Source organism: Epinephelus fuscoguttatus, linkage group LG2 (genome assembly GCF_011397635.1).
Source record: "Epinephelus fuscoguttatus linkage group LG2, E.fuscoguttatus.final_Chr_v1".
NCBI classification, from domain to species: Eukaryota; Metazoa; Chordata; class Actinopteri; order Perciformes; family Serranidae; genus Epinephelus; species Epinephelus fuscoguttatus.
In genome coordinates this window covers 14007759-14032242 of record NC_064753.1, presented here as the reverse complement: position 1 = coordinate 14032242, position 24484 = coordinate 14007759, and the positions used below count along the sequence as shown (strand labels likewise).

Genomic DNA, 24484 nt, shown 5'->3' with positions numbered 1-24484 from the left:
GTAGATGTAGCTCAAATGATAAAGACATAAACAGGGATCTGAGAGGTGGTCTCCATAACTCTGTAGCTATATTATAGCCTTTTAGAAAATCATTTTAAAGGGTTGTTTTAGGTACATTTATAATAATAACATATCAAAGCAACAATATCTACACATTAAGGCAGTGTAGCTCTCAGTGGACTTCACTTTATACCTTAGCAAAGCATTACAGTTGTTGCAATATATGTAAAAACTAATATGGTAGCATATAAAACATGAATCATGTGTCAAAAACCTTAAACTGTGTACATTCGGTCACAAAAATATATTGCATTTTGTTTTTGTATTACTCTCTGCACATGTTTGTGTACTTGTTGCCCCCTATTAAATACCACCAGTTTGAAAATTGGTAACTACAGGAGTGCAGGCGACTGCAATAATGTGACATTCAGGGGGTGAGGGATTGTACTGGTTTATTCAATAGTAGCACGTTGGTCTACACTGTTCAGACCCCCTCCATATTTTAGCGCTCCATTTTAAGATTTATTATTTATTACATGGTATTTTGTTTTGGGGTTTTTTCTTATTGACTGCAGCACTTTTTAACGACAGTCGAAGTTGAAAAAAATAACATCAGAAGAGCTTCTCAATGTAACTTTACTGTTGAAGCTGGAGTTTCCCGAAGACATGAATGCAGCACAATGCCACGTCACCTGATTGGCGAAAGGCCGTACAAAACTCACGTGACTCTGTCAACACGTGACAGTCTGGACCAGCGCATCAACATGGCTGCAGCGCCACAGTGAGTTGAGTTTTCTGACTTATGACAGCGCTATGACTGACTAGAAAGTGTGTTTATTTTATAGCTTCTGAAAATTAATAGAGTGGTGTTCGCATGTACTGTTATAAAGCTGTTACGTCGCTGAGCTCGCGAGAGTGTCTAATAATAAAGCTGTTACCAGGCAGATGTGCTGCCAGTGTCAGCACTGTCTCTGTCAACCTGGCTGCTACCAGAACGTTTTTAAGTTCAGTTTGGGGTGGGTGTAGTGAACTTTTTACATGTCTGAAGTCTGAGGAGATATGCTACAAGACATTTTCGAAACAGGCAAAATAAAAAGCACTGTCAGTTTCTTAAACAAAAAACTGGAGCTAGCAAACTCTCAGCTGTGTTCAGTAAAAACTAACTGTACAGGTATTTAGCTAACTTCAAAATTCTTAATATTAAAAACTGAAATAAGCATGCTTAGCTGCTTTGAAAACCCCATTACTTTCAACAGTAAATTCACATAGCTTTTTTTAAGATATGAAAGTATCCAGTATTTCCCCTTACATTCATCTTTGGATCCCAACCCCCAATTTGGGAATGTGAATATGTTACCAAAAACTGCACCAGCATCCTTGTGTGTATGTATTTATAGTTGGTGTGTGACTGTCAGCAGTACCATTGTCTCATCGCTGTAGTTAATTCTTCCCATTAGTGCACCTACATGTCATAGAGATGTTTTGTGTTTAAAAAGTGCAGTATCTGGTTAGGTAAATAAACCAGAGGTTAAATGATTAATTGATAATGTTATTACAATAATTTGGACCTACAAAAACCTACAAAAACTGCTGTGTTGTTGGTGAATGGTAATGCAGCAGTTTACGTGCATACAGTATCTGCCGAACCTGTTGTACATGTGCACTGAAAGCTTTGAATCGCAATAGTATGGAAAGCCAGCAGTTTAGTTATGTATTATATGAGCATAGAAAAACCATTGCTAAATCATGGTGAGATCAGGAAATGATTATCCAGAGATTTCAACAGAACAAGATTCAGTTTCCAATGACACAACGCAGGTAGACTTCCTGTGACCATTAGATAACACTGTATGAGAATCTGCTGCGGTAATCAAAAAGTTGTCAGCAATCAGCAGATATAATGTGATGTCTGCCAGAGGTTGGAACACACATCACACACATCTTATGACATTATGTAATCCGTTAACATCACCACAAACTCATCCTTCGAAAATTAACATATTGTAATAAGTATCTCACTGACACAATCCTTAAAAAAAAGTCAATATAATACATTTCACAAGGCTTTTTTTTTTTTTTTAAATTTTTGTCCCTGAGCTATTCCTCTGCAGGGTATTTGGATTGCAGTGCAGTACGTGATTGTGTCTACCTCCTCCAATAAAAAACATAATTTAGCACCTCACTGCGGCTGATCCGTCCTCACAGATACACAGCTACACCTGTATACTCAGCCAGCGGTGAATGATACCGAAATCCTTGAGCCATAAAATACTAAGAGGTTATAGATTAACCTTTGGTACAGTCCTGGCTGAATCAGATATGTCAGGTTTGTTATCTTATCTCCAAAGCCATGGCCAGAGACCAGAGATTTATAACCAAGACCTATCAGTTACAAGGATTTCTATCTGTCTACATCTCTGTCTTAACTCTCTGTGAAGGCAGTCTGGGCAGCAGTTCACCCACCTCGTAACCTGAAATATACTGACTAAATCCTGAGGATTACCTCCAGAGAGAACAAAAAACATATGGGTCCCCTTTCTTTGCTAAGTGGATAAACGGTTTTCTTGAATTTGCTTACAGGATTTGCTATCAAAACTTTGATTATCATATTTCAGAAAAAGGGGTCAAATTGTCAAATTATTCAAGTGGAAATAATATCAGCACTACAATATTGGAGAACAGTTGAATAATGGAAGGCACAGTGTGGGAAAAAAAATATGTTTTTTTAGGCTTGTTTGTGTATGACAGGGCAATTCTAATCTTGACCTAGAGTACTTCAGTTGAGAGTCAGTCGCCCCAACCAGTATGCCACCCTATCTTCTGTCTCCCTGTCCTTTCAGACCTGTATACTGGCTGGGTAACGACACCCTGAGGGTGTCTGCTGCCCTGTTTGTAGAGAACCGTCGACGACTGTGCAAAGGGCTGAAAGATAAAAACGGAGTGGTGGCGCAGTCAGTGGTGGTGCTGCAGGGAGGAGAGCAGAAGCAGAGGTACTGCACGGACACAGACCTCCTTTTCAGACAGGTTGGTGGTCTTAAGTTGACACTGGAATTAGTGCAAGATTGAGGCTGACATGGGGGCAAGGTCTTGCTTTTATTTATCACATCTATCCATGATCCCCAAGCCAGCAGTTAGTTTAAGTCCCTCTGGCATGTCCTGTGTCAGTCTCCTTTCAGTTGGCTGTGCCCAGTCCCTAAAGCTATTGAGGTGTAATAAAAAAAGTTACCTGGCTTCTCCTAAAGTAAAGTCCAGTTCTCAGCTTCTCTGGTAATGCTAATCTTCTCGCTTTGTCAAAATATATAGGCCAGCCACTTTGCAAAGAAATTACTTGTGTTCATGATTTAATTTTTTCAAACTCTCCCATCTAAGCATCAGACTATAATAGGTTTTGAACAAAAAACAAAGTACATTGAAAGTTTGTTTTGATGTTGAGCTCTGTGTTCACCTCCGTGAACTGGTCTAAGCAAGGTCGCCTTTTTTTTTTCTATGTAATAATCTGACCAGACTTTTTATTCTGGCTGACTATTATAATCTCCCTCACTAATACTGTGGCTGATTCTTTCAATTCTGCAGGAGTCTTTCTTCCACTGGGCTTTTGGAGTAACCGAGCCTGACTGTTATGGAGCCATTGATGTGGACTCTGGGAAATCCATCCTTTTTGTTCCCAAACTGCCTGAAAGCTATGCTACTTGGATGGGAGAGTGAGTCACACTAATCTTCAAAGAGCTGTGTGCAGGGCCAACAGTCGTCATAGCCGCGAGCTGTAACTTGAAGAAAGGGTTGACAAAGTCATGTGCTACACAGTTACATCTTTTACACCCAGTATGAACATGTTTTCATATGAGCGTTTTTATTTCTTAGAATTTATTGTAAATGCCACCAAGAACCATTTAAGATAAAAAACGAACAAACAATGAAGATAACTATTAATCCTCTTGCAAAGGTAAAAAATACAGCTTTAAAATGACACAAACTTTTTAGATGACAAAGACTTTTACACATGGACATATTGATCTTGAAGTAAGACACTTGACCGTGTTACGTGTTTGCTATAAACCATAAAAGTTCCTTTTCCACTCAGGAGTTACTTGATCAGCACTTTAAAGTGCTGGCTTCTTCATTAGTTTTGCTTCTCCCTTTTGATCTTTGTCCTGAATACTTAAGTTCTGCCGATGTCTCTCGGAAATGTAACATAACTCATCTGTTATGTTTTCAGAGATTGAGTCCTTTACCCTCATGCTACTAACGTATTTACGTAAAATACAAGGACTACTGACTTGGGTCCCTGGAGACCCTAAGAATAAAAGACTCAGAGAAACAACCAAAGCGTTAACTTATTTCTTCTCAAAACATTATTAGTCATGTAATATTGTCGTCTAACAAAAAACCCTAAAATATTAACATTAAGTTAGGAAAGTAACAGTTAGTTTGCATATTGTAATGGTAAATATACATCTTTCTTGACTACAAATTGCAGCTTTTATCCCAAGTACAATCCACATTAGTACTTAAAGGGTTAATTTTCATCCTTTGATTTTGGTATCATGTAGTTTTCAGTCATTTTAAGTAAACATGATTTGTGTTATATTTGCATGGTAAAACTTTTATCTTTGCTTTAATGGGAGGACATTTTGGCACATCCAATCACAGTTTAACAGAAGAGTCCCGAGACTGGAGCCTTGGGGAACTCCACATGTCATTTTGTCATTTTCACTCAGATGTATAAATACCCGTTGACACAAAGTGGTCCCTGGCCTGCAGACGGGTCTACTTTATTATTATTAGTATTATTATTAATAAGCGTTTCACCTTTTAATCAGGGCCATTTTTTACCCAACATGAAATATTGAAATAAACCCACAGTCATTCAAACTTCTTTGTTTTTTAATCCAAAAGTAAAAAGAGACCTTGGTCTCAGTATGACCCCCTGTCAAAATTAAGGTTGGATACAGGTAATTCAAATTTTATATTTTTCACACTACAGTCTTGTTATAGCACACAGCTTGGCTCATGCTATTTTCAGGGCATTCTGGCATGTGTCAGGAGGAGCAAAAGTTTGCCTTCCTGTCTGTTTGGGTTCAAAGGCAACATCTTTTTCGAGTGGTTTTTCCAGCCGAGTGTTGGATGTCTAGAGCAGCAGGTGGAGTTTTACATGAAACGATAAACTGAATTTGATAGTCATAAAATATTTTGATATGAAGTTTTGTAATATATTTCTGACTTTGTACATCATCTTACTGTAGTGAAGAGTATTTTGGGTCATCAAAAGAGCACATGAGGAAGTCTGTGTGTGTCTGTGTCTCCTTTAAAATGACCTGTACTGACTGATGAGTGCCCCCACTCCCCCCGATTGTGTGTGTTACTTTAAATTAGGGCCCATGGCAAGCATGAACAAAACATGAACTGCATATGCGGAATTGGGTGTTTTGACCAGGGCCATCCAGGACCCCAATATGTTGGTACATCAAAAAAAGCACTAAAACAAAAACAGGAAACAATGACATGAAGTCATCATGAGCAAACTGACTGACGAAGTCCTGAAAAATAGAAATGATTGAATAAAGCACCTGTGAGATGTGATGTCCCCTATGGAGTGTAAGTCTTTGTTATCTGTTCCTGTCTTTACCAGTTGTGTCTTTTGCATCTGTTGACAGGATCTATTCAAAAGAGCACTTCAAGGGGAAGTATGCTGTTGATGAGGTGCATTACGCCTGTGATGTAAGTCTGCCTGTGTTGCTGCGTGACTTCACAGTGTGGGGTGTGTGTGCATGTGTGACCTTTTTTCTGTGCAGTAACTGAACCTTGATGTTAAGTCACCTTCCATGAAGTTACAGTAAAGGACACGAGTGCCTCCACAGACAGTTTTTAAAGGTGAAAGTCATCATTCTTTTATGTGAACGTCCTGGCAGAGATATCAGTGGTGCCAGATAGTAGCACCAATATTCATTTTGTATTAGGACCTTCTATAGTAAAAGGTGTCATTGCCTGATTTGTAGTACATAGCATGCAGTCTGTTACATCATGGCTATTGACTGAGAAAATGTGGACAGTAGTTGGGCTCACACAGAGCACATGGAGTATCACACTGATAATTTATTTATTAGAACAGTCATCATTGTGCATACTCCTGACAGAGGTCAGCCACCAACATTCCCTGAGGACCTTAATTTTGAATTCTGTTTTAAATGTGTAACCTGAAGCTCCATTCTGTTCATTATAATCTAGCTAACAGATACATTCCTGTTCACACTGTCCTTATTCACTTATTTTGAAAGTTTGGGAAAATAGTCATGTATATAAATGTTGACAGCAGATCCCCAGTGGAGCTATATTTGAGGGTTGGCAGCTCCAGAGCTATTTCGGAGGTGTGCCTGTTGACAAATCAAAACAATCAGACTATTCTATAACAGCTTTCGCTGGCCAACAAATCACTTAGAAGTTTGTGTTTGAAAGCATCACATACAGTTGTACATTCATTTCTATATTTACACTGTGACCGCTTGATGACTCATCCTGCTGATATTTCAAGTATTTTTACATCTCTGCGTTTGCCTGAGGTGTTAGATTTCCTAATTAGTCACAGGTTAGGATGCTAATTATCACTTCAATCAACAGACAATTCTACCGTGAAGCAATAGCAGTTCAACACTGCAGTATATTATTAGAAAACATTGAATCAAATAATAACTGCCTCTGCATTTGTTTAACCAATACTGTCATCTCATCAAAGACATCAGTTGCCGAGGTTCAGCATTCAGCCGGCGATGCTGCCTACAGAAGAAACTAAAAGAGAACAATATTTCTTTTCTTTTTCTATATCAGAACCAGGGCAGGAATATTTGAGTAGTTTTCTATTTTTCAAACATTGAGACATGGAGTGTGGTGTTGCACACACACTGTTATATCAGCGTTCCCCTGCTTAACATGCAAACAGTTCTCCTTTAGATTCTTGAATGCAGCAGTTCATGGAGGGAAAAAAATGTGAATAATGTGTTTTTCATCCTTTTTAAGTATCAGGCTGGTGTTTAACTTCATTATTTATTGTTGACAGAGTTTTGTTAATACCTATATTTTTTTTTATATTTTAAAGTATGTGCTGGTAGTCACATTTACATCCTCAACCCTATTTTGTTTTGCTGCAAGTAAGCTCTTTACTTTAGAAAACCCCAGGAGTGTTCACATTCATTTTGTATTATACTCCAGAAAAATCCTCATCGCCTTGCAATCTTTATAGTTCCTCTGTCTGGCTTCAGTTGACTGACAAACATGTTATACTCAAGTGGTTCACAGCTCCTGCACACACGAGCAAATCTTATTCATGCATGAAATACATTTAAAGCTCAAATGTCTCGTAATGAGATATTTTCAAGAAAAAAAAACAGTCCGGTTTTTGATTAAGTGGTTGAGGCAACCTCTTTTTTAAAGGTTGAAGTTATTTTTGCAGCTAATAGCTCACTGAATCACTGTTGAACTGAGACTGATATCCTCACAACGGCGTTTAAAACTTTTAAGCTGAATAGCGATTATTCAAACATCTCAAAATTAAGCTGCAATTTAGATTTTTTGGTGTTAGTGAGGGCTTTTCTGCAGTGAATGTTAGGAAGTCAATTTTAGTGGTGTTATTAATAATAACAATTCTCAAATATCACCAGTGTCTGTGAGCGCTGATTCGGGGATCTGTTATCTGGCATTTAGGCCGTTGGCAGAGGAGTTATAAAGTCGCTTGAGGTTTGTCATGAGTACCAGAGAGACCACGTAGCCACGGCGGTGTCTGTCTGAGTGACCTTTATTCTGCAGACTGAGAGCAGAAAGAAACTGGTGCTTGTTGTTGCTGCTTCTCCACTCTGTGTCTTGGTCTTCTAATTAATCCCTGTCTGCTTCCTTGCAGGTTGCTGATGTGCTGTCCAACCTGAGACCAGCAGTGCTCCTTACGCTGGTATGCTGTCAGATTTTCTGCGTAGAGTGTAGTTAGAATGGTGCATCACTCATTTCTACCCGATTACAGCAAGTGATATACAGTTTTATTTAATATCAGGTGACTGGTCACGGGACCAATTCTTCAAGTACAGTATGGGAGTATTTTACTGAACCACCTTTAAGAATGGTGGTCTGTTAAAGGTCCAAATAGTTCTGCCTCACCCTTCCTTGCCCTGCCTGACGTTTGCTGCCACCTCATTCATCATATCAAAAATAAAAACAGTGTCCCTTTCATTGTTAACTCTTTTTACCAATTATACAGCATTCAATAGATTGTTCATCTGCCATTATAAAATAGATCATCAGCCTGAATATAAACCGGTGTAATGCACCATAGTGACATTTGTATGCACTTGGTGTTGATTTCACTTGTTTTTGTGTTTGTTTTTCCTCCATGCAGCGAGGTCAGAACACAGACAGTGGAAGCATCTGCCGTGAAGCCTCCTTTGAAGGAATTAGTCGGTATGTTTTATTGGCACCACTTTGCATTTACACAATTCTACTTTGTTTGGGGAGGTTATTATCTTTGGGGGTTTTTTTGTCTTTTTTAACCAAGGACACAACAGACTCTCATGCATACTGATTGTTTCTGATTAACCTAATTCTAAATAGAATTTAATTAAGCAAATAATTTCGCTTTGCTTGTTAGTTATCAATTAATGGCAATGCTACTGTTGTTCTTAGCGCTGGTCTGTGTTGTTTTTTACATGACTCCATTTTATCTATTCAACACTCTGACCCTAGCTGCTTTGAAAAAGAAGTCTTGTGTACTTATTTCAAAGCTAATACACTCATTGGCATCAAATTGCATTTGATTTGCAAGCATATAAAATTATCTATTGAGGTATTGCCATTCAGACTCCATCATTATGAAGACCCTTTATTAGGTGTATGCCCAACCAACAGGTGGTTGCTGGCCAGTCATCAGGGAATTATTTTCCTTGTGAACCTCCCTGCTGGCAGGGCTGGGTGGAAACTTTCAGTTTGGACTTTCCCCTTGGACATCCTGTAGTTGATGGTGTTTATGGAGAGAAGGTTGGTTGTCGGGGGTAACCGTGGTATTTTTCAACCTGGCCTCTATATTTCCATGTTGTGATGTCTAAGTGACTAATGGCAACAACCCACCAAACTTCACTTCACCAAACAATAATTTTATCACCCTAAAACATACTTGGTAACACTTTACTTGAAGGTATCTACGTACAGTAAGAGTGACATGACACTGTCATGAACCTGTCATTCGGTTTTTGTAATGACAAGTTGACATTGTTTGGGTTGTCTTGATTATGACAACTTGACATTAACCAGGATGACATTACCAGAAGATGTCTTTGTCATGACAACTTGACATTAACAAGAAATGCACCTCTTTTTGTGTTAATGACAAGTTGACATAATGATTATTATTGTTATGATAAAGATATCTTCTGCTAATGTCATCCTGGTTAATGTCAAGTTGTCATAATAAGGACATCCCAAACAAATTTAATGTCAACTTGTCATGACAAAGACATCTTCTGGTAATGTCACTTTTAATTAATATCAAGTTGTCATAATCAAGACAACCCAAACAATGTCAGCTTGTCATTACAAAAACCGAATGACAGGTTCATGACAGCAGTCATAAACGTTTATGACATGTACATAATGTTTGACAAGTTATTGACAGTGTCATGTCATAGTTATGACAGTGTCATGTCACCCTTATGTCGATGCCTTTAAGTAAAGTGTTACAAATACTTTATTAAAAATCAACAGAAACAAAATAAAACTCACAAAAGCCATCTTGGTTTGTCTTTTCTCTGTCCCAACAATTACCATCTCGGGTTTGGTTGAAATTATTCACCCAGTCAGGTGTGACAATATGCTGGCACTATTCATACTAAAATATTATTAATTTAAATGGAGTCTGGTGGGTATGGCGATTGCAATTATGGGGCTGTTTCTGGTTAAACAAAACGCATCTTACTCTTGAATAAAAAGGTCTATCACTGTAGGGATCTTTTCCATAAAGTTGTCAGACACTTAGAATAATAACCTGAGCTAGTCGGTGGCAAAAACAAGCACTTGTAGTTGCCCCAATTGGTTACACAGCCCGTTTCATCATTGCCGGCTGCAGCCCCATCACTCAGTATTGGACCAGTTTCAAAAATTATTGTTCCCATCAAACACTTAGACACAAGAACATGGGAAAATGTGGACCAGGTTGAAAAAATACCAGTTACCCTTTAAAAAAAAATTGGGAACTGATTGGCTTTAGAAACACAGGCAAAAAGATCAAGTGATGATGTCAGAATTGTGAATGCAGGGATTTTGACACCAAAGGAAAGAGGAAGTGACTGAGAAAAACAGAACAGCAGGACGTGGCAGACAGTCACTCACACAGGAATAAATGTAGAACATGGGGGTAGAGATCTTCCTCACTGAACCAACGCTTCATTTATGTTTTTAATGTGACTATTTCTTGGTCTTTTTTTAGCTTCCAAGTGAACAACACCCTTTTACACCCAGTCATTGTGGAATGGTAAGTGATTAAACAAAGACTGAACTGTAGTCTCTTCCTTCATTGCCTAAAAGTTCTCCAGACAGATTTTGCCACTTTTAACTCACAAACCTTAAATATTACTGCTGCCCACTCAGGTAATTGTGTGTCTGCAATCAGAAACAGGAGCTTGTCTTTGGCTTGTTATTTTCCCTCGCAGAGTGAGAAGCCAGTCCGCACAGATGTAATGGACTTCGTGCTTGCCTTGTTGTCCTTGGCATTAGAGTTTGCACCCTCCAGATGAATTGACATTTTCTGAAATAAGGACGAATGCTTTTCAGGCACACCTCCTGGGGAGAAAGACTTGATTGAACCCCTCTGCCCCCTTCTCTCTGCAGAGCTCACATGGCTCTGTTTATAATGGGCTGAGTTTTTTTTTAACTTTCATTAGCGTTACTATTGGTTACCACTGCCTTGTGTTAGTTGGTTCTGTTCTGTTATTTTAAAAATTATTAATATGCTCCAGTATCATGCCACCCAAGGTGCAGCTATTGCTTTCCTAATGACTGAATGTGGAATGGTAAGATCACCAGGCAACAAAACTTCAATTCTAATATGGTCTAACTCTAATATGGCATTTTTAGCAGCCCTGCAACAGTAGATGATGGGAGTTTTCTTCTGGAATTTCAAGAAACGACAGGTCTCATTTATATACAGTGTTCCTGGGAGAGATAGAGGACCATCTGCTAGACATTTGTTCTCTACATCAGTTACTGTATTATCATAGTAGAAAGATGAACTTCAACAAAGTCTCTCTTTCTTCCTTTAGCTCAATGTGAGAGTATTGTGATTTCTGTATACTCTTTGTCTGTACATTTGAAATACTGGCAGTTTATTGATCGGAAACAGAGAGCAGCTCTCTCACGTCTTGTTTCTGTCTTCCTGCAGCCGTCTGATTAAGACTGATATGGAGCTGGAGGTCCTCCGCTATACCAACAGGATTTCCAGTGAAGCCCATAAAATGGTAAGACCATTCTTGGATAGACGGAGCATCTGAAAGGGTGTTCAAATTGGTGTGTTTTAAATTTTCAAACAATAAAGAAAGGAACTGAGAGAAAAGAAACATTCAGAGCATGAAATTAAACGCCCAAAGTATGGAAGTATCACGCAGCTTATTGAGTTTAAAACTCGCCCCAAAGGATTTGAGATGTCAGGACCCTCTTAGGCTATAAACTGTTTAAATGTTATCGATTTTAACTCCATCCAGTAGCTCGGAGGCCGGCAGTTACCAGAGATAGCCTTTGACCAATAAGCTGTAACATTAAAGCAATGTTTTACTTCTGCACAGGATTTCACTTTAACACCACCAATAACCTCTTCAGGGGTTTAGCAGCAGTTTAATATCTCAATGTCTGTCCTCTGAAGCCACCCACCATGAGCACTCTACTGTTTTCCTTCTGTTGTTCCTCCATTGTTACGAGTGTGATCATGAGACATTTTCATACACCCTTTCTGGCACATACTCAGGTATAACCTTCCCGTAGGTGTGAAAAGAAAATGTTCTCCCAAATCAGCAAGTGCTTGAGGGCACTCTCGCTGACTTTTGAGCTCTTTATGCCAACTTTGCATAAATCCTGCAGAATGTGCTTGAGGGAATAATTCACATTTCATTTTGTTCATTGTGGTTTTTGTGTTGTGTTAAAAGTGGGGACGCCCAGAAGAATCACATAAACAAAGGAGGGGGAAAAAGAAATTTACAAGAGAAGCTCCACAAATAACACAGTACCTCAGAAAAAATGTTTTTACCTACTTATAAACTAAAAGTAAACAGCATATAATTAATAAATCATTACATTGCAAATTGTTACATGTCATGTCAGAGAGGAGCGTTGGGTGTGACATTCTCAGGGAGTCGTGTGCATTTTGAGCCACACAGAAATGAATTAGGCTTTTGGTGCTTTGTGCATACTGTAGGGTGAACAATGAGATCAGTTTCAAAAGAGTCAGTGACAGTTTTATCGAAACACATATAATCCCACTTTGTCTCTGTAGGTGATGAAGAGCGTGAAACCTGGGCAGAAGGAATATGAAATGGAGAGGTAAGTGGTCCCTTTTGTCAATGGATTTTCTTTTTTGTCTACTCTTTTACATGTACAGTTACATTTACAGTAAACATGGAGATTGAAGCAGCCCTTTTTAAAAGAAATATTTTACTTTCAAACAGTCTGATATAAATAATTAAATAATCTTTAGCATTTGGAGTACCACTCTTCCCTCGACACTTTCATTTTAATTTTGACATTATGTGCTAACACAGTCACTTTATTCACTAAGTCAGTATCACTTGGTTAGGTAAACTCTTGATTTTGACATGTGAAATGAGCAGCGGGTGATGAACTATTTGTCTGGATTACACCCCACTGGGTCAGAGAGAGAACAAAAGGAAACATCAGACCTCAGTGCATGTTGACACTCCAGTAACTATATTATTGTTACTATAAGTGCATTGGAGTGAGTACTATGGGGCTCTTGCTTATTGGCACTTTACACTGGTAGACCAGGCCCTGTCAGGTGCAGTTAGCCCTTTCCTTTATGCTCTGGAGTAAAAAACACATTGTGAAAAGTGTATGAAATATAGAATGAAATGCCAGATAGATCAAATATTACAGGAGTTGGGTTATAATCAAATGGAAGATCAATTTAGATTCAGTTTTTGTCATGTTGGAAATCAACAAGAGTGACATTTTCTGACTCACCAGAAACACATCTAACCCATTATTGGCTGCTTGTAGCTTTTAAAGTCAAGCTGGGAGCAAAACACACAAAGAGTGATTTGAATGGTAATTTAATAGTATTTGTTTGTTTGTGTCTGTACTGTATCTCAGCTGTCATTCACGCTCATTTCCCTGCGCTGCGTTAGAAGCACCAGGAAACGCAGACTCGTCGTCTTACACAACTTAGTGATGCCGTCCAAATCCACAGACGTGTTTGATGTGCTTGAACGTGCGATGATTAAAGAACGTGTGCTGAGTGAATGCTAAAAAGGCACGGAGTCAGGGAGAGGGCAGCTGAAGTCCTTCAGCTAATTGCTGTTTTCTGTGATCTCTGCTGTGCTGAAATGGTTTAGTTTCCTTTCTCTCACTGGGGTTTTACTCTGAAGGACTGCTGTGTTTTTTCCTTCTTTGCAGCCTGTTCCAGCATTACTGCTACACTAAGGGAGGGATGCGCCACACCTCGTACACCTGTATCTGCGGAACGTAAGGCTTTGTCAGTTCATTTTGAGCTGTTGAATTTGTTACTGAAGCTGAAATTATACATGTAAACAAAGTAGAGTTTAGGATGCAGAGGAAGTTGCATTATCCAGGCAGTAAACAATACATCAACTTTCTCCTTGTTGCAGGCTTACTGTTAGCTAGCAGCATCATTATGGATGAAGTATTTTTGGACACTGTGTAATCACGCTTTGGCCTTTTGTATTAAAGGCCATGTGCAATGAGGACTTCCTGGGGATCAGTGGTTAGTGGATGAAAGATATTTCCCTGTTTTAAATTGAGACCTGATTATCTCAGTGATTCTTTAAAGGAACATGTTGGTAAAGGTAAATTGATGAATTGATGAAACACTCCTTTGATGCTGCAGTAAAATATGTTATCTAATTCAAATTAGTTTTCATGGTAGCTTTATTTATGTCACATTCAATGCAGTTAGCACCCTGTAGTGTTGTAGTTAATCATATTTATACTATTTATATGTCTTTTCATATCACGTATGGTGTTACTGTTTAACAACAGGGGCCATAATTCCTCCGTTCTCCACTATGGCCACGCTGGTGCTCCAAATGAAAAGACAATTATGGATGGAGACATGTGGTGAGTAGCTCTCAATCATTCTTAACATTAAGCTGATTTATGCGACTCCTGGAGCTGCCTGCTAACTGCTAAAGTGGAAGCTGTTGCACACCTGTTGTAATGCTCTTTGTTAAAGTGCCACCAAGTGGCATTAGTACTTTACTGTTTCACCTGTGATCTGTAGTGTTTCACATTTGTAGCTCTGTGAAAAAACTCAAAAACACTTGCACACAAAGCCCAAAGCACTTTGGAGATAAATGTGACTGAATCAGTTCTGATGTTTTGGCCCTGTGCAGTCTGTTCGACATGGGCGGAGAGTACTACTGCTACTCCTCAGACATCACCTGCTCCTTCCCAGCCAACGGCAAGTTCACTCCAGACCAGAGGGCCATCTATGAGGCTGTGCTCAAATCCTCCCGAGCTGTCATGGCTGCCATCAAACCAGGTTATCATCTTTTAGTCTTGTAGTGACAATTGAGTAAGCGTCACTGTAACTACTTGTGTAAGTAAAATGTAAACCGGTTAAATTCATACCTACATTTAGAGAGGCTGTCTGATGGAAAAAATATCAACATGGATACTTGGATTTAAAGTCCAGGTCAAAGAAACTTCTTTTGTGTGCTTGTGTTAAAGGTGTGAAGTGGACCGACATGCACCGCTTGGCTGACCGCGTTCACCTGGAGGAGCTCGTGAAGATCGGCATCCTGACTGGCAGCGTGGAGGACATGATGAAGGTCCACATGGGCTCCGTCTTCATGCCCCACGGCCTGGGGCACCTGCTGGGCATCGATGTGCACGATGTGGGAGGATACCCCGAGGTGGGCAAAGAAGACTTAAATTCTGAGATTGCCCCCATCACAACCAACCATTGTTAGAGCTGTAACAGTCAAAGTCTCCAGACAGAAGAAGATAACACATTCCTGTTCCTCCAATATTGATGTGTCATCAATAATGAAGAAACTCTCGGTGCAGAAGTGAGAGCGGAACAAAAAGAGGCCAAGCTGCAGGAACAGGTTCAGGATGAGGACAGGAGAGAGGGGGAAAGTAAAATGTTGTCTGAACACAGACGGTTCCAGGTTGTGGTGGGAGGATTTTGCACAGTTGTGCGCTTCTGACAACTAAATAGAGAAGACAGTTAACCTCAGAAGCTCCAGTGGAACTGCTGAGTGTTCAGCAGCAGAAAATGTCAGGATGTGAAGAACACTTAGAAGCAGGGCTCGCTGAATGTGAACACAGTGCTCAGGCAGTCTGTGCATACACAATAAACAATACTGTTGGCTAGTTTCAGTGAGATAGTCAGACCTACATGAGATGACTTAATGAACTGGCATCATTCATCTTTAATCACAGTCTGAACTAGAATTGTCTGTCTTCCTGTCTGGGTAGAAAAGTTTTGAGCAGTGAACAGCTGAAACGCCATCAAATGAAAGTCTTTATTTGAAGCTGGCAGAGAAACTTTGATATATGTTACAGACCTACGAACTGACTGACAAAAAACATTTAGCGCTTGAAAAATGTTTCCTGTAGCAGAGTCTGGGCTCAGGGAGCATTTAGTCCAGCCTACAGATATACTTCATTATATTTCATCCAAAATATAAATACTGGCTCAATGCTGTTATCAAAAAATGTTAGTACAGAGTCTTTTTAACGGTGTAGCTGTAGTTTTCACAAGCTGTACTGTTATCCAGGGGGTGGAGCGTATTAACGAGCCTGGACTGAGGAGTCTTCGGATGGGCCGCCTGGTGCAGGAGAGGATGGTCCTCACCGTGGAGCCTGGCATATACTTCATCAACCACCTGCTGGACCAGGCCCTGAGCAACCCTACCCAGAGCTGCTTCATCAACAACCAAGTTCTGGCTCGCTTTCGTGGCTCTGGAGGGGTCAGTCTGCTTGCAGAGTTTTATCTGGTTGTTTGTTGGGTGGGAATCACAGTGAATGAATCAGGTTGTCTACAGGATAGTGTTGTAAATTTCTAACTTTGATACAGTACCTTGAAAAATATCAATATTTAGTACCACAGGGAAATGTTTAGGGTATAAAATTTTAATTTTTAATTATACTGATATAACAAGGCTACATAAAGACAGTTTTTTTTTCTTGGTCAATAATAGTAAACAGCACAATGACTGTAGTAAACCAACAATAACAGAGAGCAAGAAAGTGCAGTCAATATTTCGATAAATCAAAATTTTTACAGCACTTATACAAAACCCACAACTTCTGAAATTATCTCACCAGAAAGCCAACAGGACAACACTTTATTTTATTCGTTCATGTTTGGTGATAGGCTAAATTAAGCTGTAAAGACAGGTTAATGTCACTTAAAGCATGGAAATTTCAAGTAATGCAGAGTAAAAACTACAGTGTATTACAGCATGAAAATTAAGGTTCAGCAATCTATTAAGCTATATCTATACAGTGTAATTGTCTCACTTGAAACCTCTATAGCTGTTTTTAGACATGGATTTGTAGGTGTAAGTCACACACTGCAGGAACTAGTGAACGTCTTGAAATATCATGGAAATTTTGAGCTGTATTTCAGAACTGATCAACTGAAGGCAGACTGTTTCGCAGTTTTTCATTTAAAAAAACCCTTGTGAATTGAAAAGTATGATACAGGTCACAGATATGAATTAAATGTTATGTCAGAGATGATGATGATGAATCTTACCTTACTATATAATGACGAAAACTCTCTGTGGGTGTGTCTCTGTGTGTGTGTGGGTGTGTCTGTTCCACGTTTTTCTCCTCACTGTCTTGGTCAATCCATGTGAAATTTGGCACAGTGGTAGAGGGTCATGGGAGGATGCGAATGAAGCAATATTACATCAATTGGCCAAAGGGGGGCGCTATAGCAACCGATTGAAATTGCAAACTTTGAATGGGCATATCTCATGCCCCGTATGTCGTAGAGACATGAAACTTTGCACAAAGATGCCTCCTCATGAGGAACAAATTTGCCTCCAGAATCCATAACTTCAGGTTATAAAGATTTTTCTGCCATTTTGAATTTTTTGAAAAACACTTAAAATCGATCTCTTCCTAGGAAGTTTGACTGATCTGCATGAAACTCGGTGAACATAATCTAGGGACCAATATCTAAAGTTCCCTCTTGGCAAAAGTTGGAAAACTTACTAAAACTGAGCTTCTATAAGGCAATGAATATTGCAGAGGGCGTGGCTCATCACATAAAGGTGTATAACATCTCAAGGGTTTCACCGATCACCATGCAACTTTGTAAGCACATGACCACACATAATCTGAGGGGACCCCTCCATTATTGACCCCATCAGACAAAATGGGGGCGCTAGAGAGCTAATTTCTTATCTAGGCCTAACGGCCATATGGATTTTTACTAAACTTGGTAGATATGTAGAACAGGACGCCTCAAGGTGACTGGAGAAATTTACAGTAACTCTAACTGGCAACTGAGTGGCACTATAACAACAGAAAAATGCTTAAAAATGGCTAAAATGTGACCGATCGCTGTGGCTCCCCCTGTGGCCAAATGTTGTTGGGTTTTTTTTCTAATTTTTGGTATGACTAAGTCATGGTATGGTATGCTGTACATATTCACAGAAACTGTCAGTGTGTCATTCTGTCAGTCAGTCATTCTGTCTGTCCCATGTTTTTCTACTCACTGACATGGTCAATCTATGTGAAACTGCACATAGGCATTGAGGATTGGCATAGGTAGAAGGTGACAAAGCTACCAATGGGTATGGACTAGTTTAATTAAAATTCATAACATCTGAGATCTGTTAAAGTGGTACCTCTAATAAGCCTCTTGCAGTAGTGTTGTAAGGTTTATGATACAGACATATAACAAGGACAGTTTACCTTAAATGTCCTTTTTTCCCACTTTTTTGAATATGTAGTTAATATAAAATGACAAAACTTGGGATTCGTCTCCAACCTGTCTTTGCCAAACCTCTCATGTATCTGACCCTGTTGGTCTTACTGTATCTGATCTCAGCTCTTGGGTTGGGGAATTATCACAAATAATGTGCTGAGAAGAATCAGTATTTTGAAATGATAGAAGATAAAGTTGAATCTTCTTATAAGGGCTGTGATAAATTTACACTTAACTAAATGATATTCAAGGAAAATGTTGTGTTAAAAACCTCTATGTGAATACAGATTCTTCATTTTACATGTGAATTCTTATGTGTGTTGACATTTGTGCATAACCTTTGAAAGTCTCCTCCTTTGATACCACCATGTTTGACTGACTGCTGTGTCACTGCTGTGTGCAGGTTCGCATCGAAGATGACATTGCAGTGACAGCTAATGGCATGGAGCTGCTGACCTGCGTCCCTCGCACTGTGGAGGAGATCGAGGCCTTCATGGCCAACACTGCAAAAACCTTCAGCCCCATCCTCAGTGAGAAATTCTGAATGTCTCACAGTAAGGAGCTGTATGCTGCGATGTCATTGACGATTACAGATAAACACCAAAGAATATTCTTTGGTGAAAGTCATTACTCTCATTCTCATATCTCACATATATAACAGACACACAATCAAGAATTTTATTACGCAGTAGAATTAACACACAAAAATAACCAAAAAAATCTCTTTTACAGCAGTCATAATGTTTTGCGAGTTATGATGTCAGCAGTTGCTTTGAAGGACAAACCACTTTAACACATTAAAAGTCTCCATTTCTGTGCCTCCTGGACAAAGAAACATTTCACAAGAAACATTTGATTTTTAAATGAATACTTCTTATTCTTCTATGTTCCTTTTTATAAACATTGATTCACAAAAATGCTGTAAAATTATTATATAAATAAACATTTTTAATTTGCAGCTCTGTGTACTTTTGTTTATTTAGTTGGTTTATTGTGTAAGTGTTCTGTCAGTATTGTAGGATCAATCTTTCATACAAGTCAGTACATCAGACTATAAACTTCATGTGATCAGACAGTAACCAGAGGGGCCTGTCTGTCCCCTAAAAGACATTAATTTCCTGACACTTCCCCTTAAAGGTGAAAGAGCATTAAATTAACACATACAGTAGATTAATATAGGAAGTGAAACTTTTAAATGTTTGTTGTAAGGCTGCCATTGGCCTCAATATGGATGACTTACTGGACAAAGGTCTCCTACATGTAAAATACACACTTGCAGGTATTGATCACCAGAGAGCACTGTCATTCTTTAATGAGAAATGATAATTAACTGCATGTTACACAGACTTGCTGCAAATGGAAACATACCACAAATATTTTAAGGTTAAACTGCTGCTCCAAAGCCATGTCAAGTCTAAATAGACAGACAATACATGAGCTAACGTTCGTGATTTCCAAATGATTGCCACTCAGGAATAAAAGACTTTCAGGTGGGAGGTTTTGCTGTTAAATATTTACTCAAGCAGATCACAGCCAATAATGCTGATGGCCCATCTGATCAACAGGGCGAACAAAGGCCTTCCTTCAAATTGACTTTGGTCTGATAAGATTAAGGGGACTATCTTTACCACTTACCTCCAAATGTACCTTGACATAGTCCACAGTTTTGTAATAACAGCTTGGCCAACTTTAACTTCATCATTCCATACCAACCATGTAAATTACAGCTGAAATAAAATGTTGTTTCCAAACAATCAGGGTGTAAAACATGATGAAACAAGAGACAAAGATCAACCAAAAAAGGACATCTCAATTCATCGTTTTTCACGCAAGATGCACACAAAAGTGATGGTGAACAGAACAAAAATACAGGCACAATGCTGGACAACAGGCACCCAGAAACCACAAGTAAAAGTAAACCGAGCTATAGACTGCCATGCAGAAAGGACAGTGGAGACATCAGGTGGGACACAAAGAGAAACTGGCCCCTAGATAAAGTCATTTCACGAGAAGCTTTTCATTATAGTCCAGCTGTATTTAAAGGGCTCCTAAATGGTCCTCGTCTCAGTGACTGTTAACTTTTTCTGGCCAATCCCATGTCTGACACACTCTCCCTCTCTTAGTCACCTGCCAGACACCATTCTCAGATATTTCAGTGCTTGCTCAAATATGTTTCAAATTGTCATCTCACTAAATATGAAAGGAACAGAAAGAAAGGAAACGTTCAGAGCATGAAATTAAACGCCCAAAGTATGGAAGTATCAAGCAGCTTATTGAGTTTAAAACTCGCCCAAAGAATCCAAGATGTCAGGAACCTCTTAGGCTATAAACTGTTTAAATGCTATCGATTTTTTTACTTCATCCAGTAGCTCAGAGGCTGGCAGTTACCACAGATAGCCTTTGACCAATAAGCTGTAACATTAAAACAATATTTTATTGTCACACAGTTTTTCAGTTATGACTGTCTGGAGGTGAGCACTCAAAATACAAGATCAGCAGATGCTCGAGGGCTCTTTTACTGACTTTTTCAAGCCTTTATAAACACTGTTCTCCACCTATTTCTTAATTTCGTAAGGAGGAAGATATGGGAAACCTTTTTCACAGTGGTATATGATGAAATTGTCTAGATGAATTGCACTACATGAGATGTGGCCCTCGAATGACCACAGAAATTCTTGTGCCCCAGGTTGCATTTAAATATGTTATATACATTGTCAACATGATTGTGTATAGGATTGAAATGTAAATACTCTGGCGCCATCATGTGGTAGTACATAGAATGACACTATGGTAGACGGCAAAACATGCTTTGAAAGCAATCCACAGAAGGCACCTATTTTCATCGGATTTTTCCGTTTAATTTATCTGCAAATGAAAACTATAATTTGAAAGATATTATAATAACATAATTATTATTTACTTAATAACTGATGACTTGAGAGTTTAGAACTTTAATAAGTCAGTAACAGTTTGGCCCAGTTGTAGAGGAAGTAGTGTAAGGAAGTTCTTCATGTTCTTATTCTGTGTAGGTCATGAAGCATGTGAAAGCTGGACAAAAAGAATATGAAATGGAGAGGTAAATGGAGCATGTTGTCAGTTGAACCTCCTTTTTTCATGCCAAAGATGTGTATACACCCATGTTCTTGCATTTGTAAGAGAAACCGGGAAACGTGGATTCGTTATCTTTGCAAAGTGTTTGATGTACTTGACCGTGTGATGATTAAAGAATGAGTCCTGAATGAATTCTTAAAAAGGCATGGAGTCAGAGGGAGGGCAGTCAGTGACTGATCCTCAGCTAATTGGTGTTTTATGTGATCTCTGCTGAGCTTTTTATTTGCAGCCTGTTACAGCACTACTGCCACACACCTCATACCCCCATGTGTGTGGAACGTGGCTTTCAGCTGGCAGCATCATTATGGATGAAGGACTCTGAGATGGTGTTGCAAATCATGCTTTGGCCTTTTGTATTAAAGGCCATGTGTAATGAGTGCTGCCTGGGGATCAGCGGTCTGTTTTCCTGTCCATGTTAAGAGCTTGAACAGTTACCTCCATTGTGACCTCAACAACATACCTGGAAAGTTTTGTGAGCAGTGGGATGCCAATAGCATCTATCATACTTTCTACCCTCCTACTTCCAGCCCCTTTCTCGGACCACACCCATCTTTTTGTCCACTTTAATTTGTCCACAGACAGACACCTGCCACAGTACGACTTCTGCAGTTGTCACTGCAATAGGTGTCTCTTGGACTGCATTTTGCCCCGATGACTATTACTTTGTGGTCTAATAAATCATTCAAATATACTGTAGTTTCTATTTATCTCTCTTTTTATTCTAGTATTGTGTCATTGTTCAACACCTGGGGCATTTACTGTTCTGTTATCTTCTATGATGGTGATGCTGGAGCGCCCAGTGACGAGACAGTTTTGGATTGAGACATGTGCTGAGTAACTTCAGCAGTTTGTAGATGCAAGCATGGACTTGTAGCTCAATCACACAGGACTAATTCATGTTGCATTAAATTATAAATGAGTTAACAGGGTTAACAGCTTTCTGGTGCTTTGTATTAATGACACTGTGTGTGTCCTTGTATAAAACAGTTGTTCTGGACTTTAATATTCATAAAGCTCTTTGACAAAGTGTCACCAAATGCCCTTATATTTATGAAACTTTTGAACTGTTCTGTTTTTTAGTGCATGTCTGTTGAAATCACTCAAAAACCCAACGAACACAGAAAGTTTCTTAAACTATTTTTGGTATGGTATGGAATGGGTGAATGGACAACCCGAAAACATAATGCCTCTGGCCACAGTATCAGAGGCATAAAAACAGTTTGCCTAAATATGTTGGGAGAATTTTCTTTAAACGTTTTTTTTTCACTTTAGCTGTCACTTTAGCTGTCTTTAAAACTGTTTCATTTATTATCACATTGTGAAATGTAATAAGATTTCATGGGCCATCCACTGCATTCGATCAATGGTGGTTGAAAACTGAGTCCTGAGGCAGACACATAACATAAAATAACTGTAAAAAACCTGAGGACTTCTGAGAATAAAGTTGATTTAGGCAAAGGCACAGAAAGATCAATCCAATCAGCTGCAGCGTGCGTCCAATCAATAACTGATTGATTGACACAGCCACAGATTTCCCCACTGAATCTTATCCACCTTCCTTTTTCCACACGAGGAGCCCCTTCAGAAGAGGATGAAGGACAAAGGACGTCCAGGCTGCTCGTCAGACATTGGCCAACCAGGACACGTCCCCCAACAGGTCAGTCCATGAAAATAACAAAAACAGGGCCGAGTGTTGGAGCTCAGGACTTTTACTGGTGCCAACTGAAATGTGGCTGTTGCAGGCCTCCCCAACATTGTTTTCCTTGTATGCAAATGATAAAGCTCTTCAAATGAAGACTTCTAACTTGGGAGTTAAAGTTGATGATCAGACTGTAGGCAGAGTATTATATGTGGATGACCAAGTTTGGCTTGTTGAAGAAAATGAAGAAAATCTGCAGAGTATGCTGAATACTGTTGTGGAATGGCGCTGGAAAAGGAGATTAGTGGTAAATCTAGACAAACCACAAATAGTACATTTCAGAAGAAAAACAGTGGTGAGGAGTTCAGTTGTTCTTAACTTTGGTTCAGTAGTTTTGTCATGTGCTGACCAGTATAAATATCTTGGCTTGACGCTGGGTGAGCACATGACATTTAAAGAGGCTGTCAGTGTTCTAGCTCAGTCAGCGGGTAGAGCACCAGATCAGTACTGGACAAAGCTAAACAAAGTGGCAATATAGGATTTCATACTGATACACAACTCTAATATTCATGTGTGTGTGTAACTGTTTGTGATGTTTGGGGCTTCTGCGAACAAACAAGTTGTAACACTGTGCATCATAGAGCGATTCAATCCTTTTTAGACATCCATAAATTTACCTCAGTTTTGGCAGTAAGTGGAGACATGGGATAGGAACCTCCAAACATCAGACACAAATGTCAAATGCTTCAACTTTGGAATAGACTTGTGAAGATGTCTGATCAGAGACTCACTTAAAGGTGATCTAACAGGGACACCTCCCATGGTTACCCCTGCTAATGAGTTAAATTTTATCTGAACAACTTGTCATTTATTTTCCATAACAGGTTACTTTGTGATATCCAGGAGACTGGGAGTCAGATGTTATCTGCATATGATGAATGGTATGCATGGTGTAAACCAAAATTACAAACTTATCTCATGAAGAAAAGCTCCAGTGCAAAGCTTTAAGTGAAGTATAATTCAAACAAAAGTCAGAGGTCCCTGTGTGCACAGTTAAGCACAGTTAAGCTCAGGAACATTACCCGAAAGACCAGTATGGCACTCCAGAGGACGAAGATATAAGGAATGTACATTACAGTAAAATTACCTCCATTTATGTTGATTTATATTGGTTGGATGACTACTACTACTGGTTTGTACTGATCACTGCAATGCTCTTGCAAACCCATGAAGGTCTGGCACATGTTTGTGTGTACGACACGAAATAAAGAAATCAATCAATATATTTATTGATTAATATTGTATGTAATTATAAATACTGTATCTTCAATAAACTACTAATCTGACCTTGTGAAAGTTTCCATCTTTGTAAAAGAGTTTTTTTCCAAGGTCAGGCTGTGGCTCAGAGGCAGAGTGGGTCGTCCACTAATCAGAAGATTGGTTGTTTGATCCCAGGCTCCTCCAGTCTACATGTTGAACTACACTTAGGCGAGATACTGAACCCCAAATTGCTCCCAATGGCTGTTTCATCAGTGTGTGTGAATGGTTACCACCAGTGCCTGAAAGGGTGAATG

At 39.2% G+C, this 24484-nt stretch overlaps 1 protein-coding gene across 1 annotated transcript; it reads left to right on the top strand.

Moving 5' to 3' along the window:
* The first annotated feature begins 728 nt into the window (after window positions 1-728).
* Window positions 729-19118, top strand: pepd (peptidase D). The gene is made up of 15 exons (XM_049601951.1): window positions 729-781; window positions 2841-3024; window positions 3574-3701; window positions 5655-5718; window positions 7889-7936; window positions 8378-8439; window positions 10457-10501; window positions 11408-11483; window positions 12512-12558; window positions 13648-13716; window positions 14251-14328; window positions 14604-14752; window positions 14941-15125; window positions 15996-16187; window positions 18564-19118. Exons 1-15 carry the CDS (start codon window positions 765-767, stop codon window positions 18702-18704), a joined length of 1485 nt encoding a protein of 494 aa, XP_049457908.1. The 5' UTR covers window positions 729-764; the 3' UTR covers window positions 18705-19118.
* The last annotated feature ends 5366 nt before the right edge of the window (window positions 19119-24484 follow it).

What these genes read in the sequence shown, in the direction of transcription:
- pepd (XM_049601951.1), top strand. An exon ending in TCCTTTGAAGGAATTAGTCG is followed by an intron (nt 8,440 to 10,456) that starts GTATGTTTTATT and finishes GTCTTTTTTTAG; the next exon opens with CTTCCAAGTGAACAACACCC. An exon ending in CACCCAGTCATTGTGGAATG is followed by an intron (nt 10,502 to 11,407) that starts GTAAGTGATTAA and finishes GTCTTCCTGCAG; the next exon opens with CCGTCTGATTAAGACTGATA.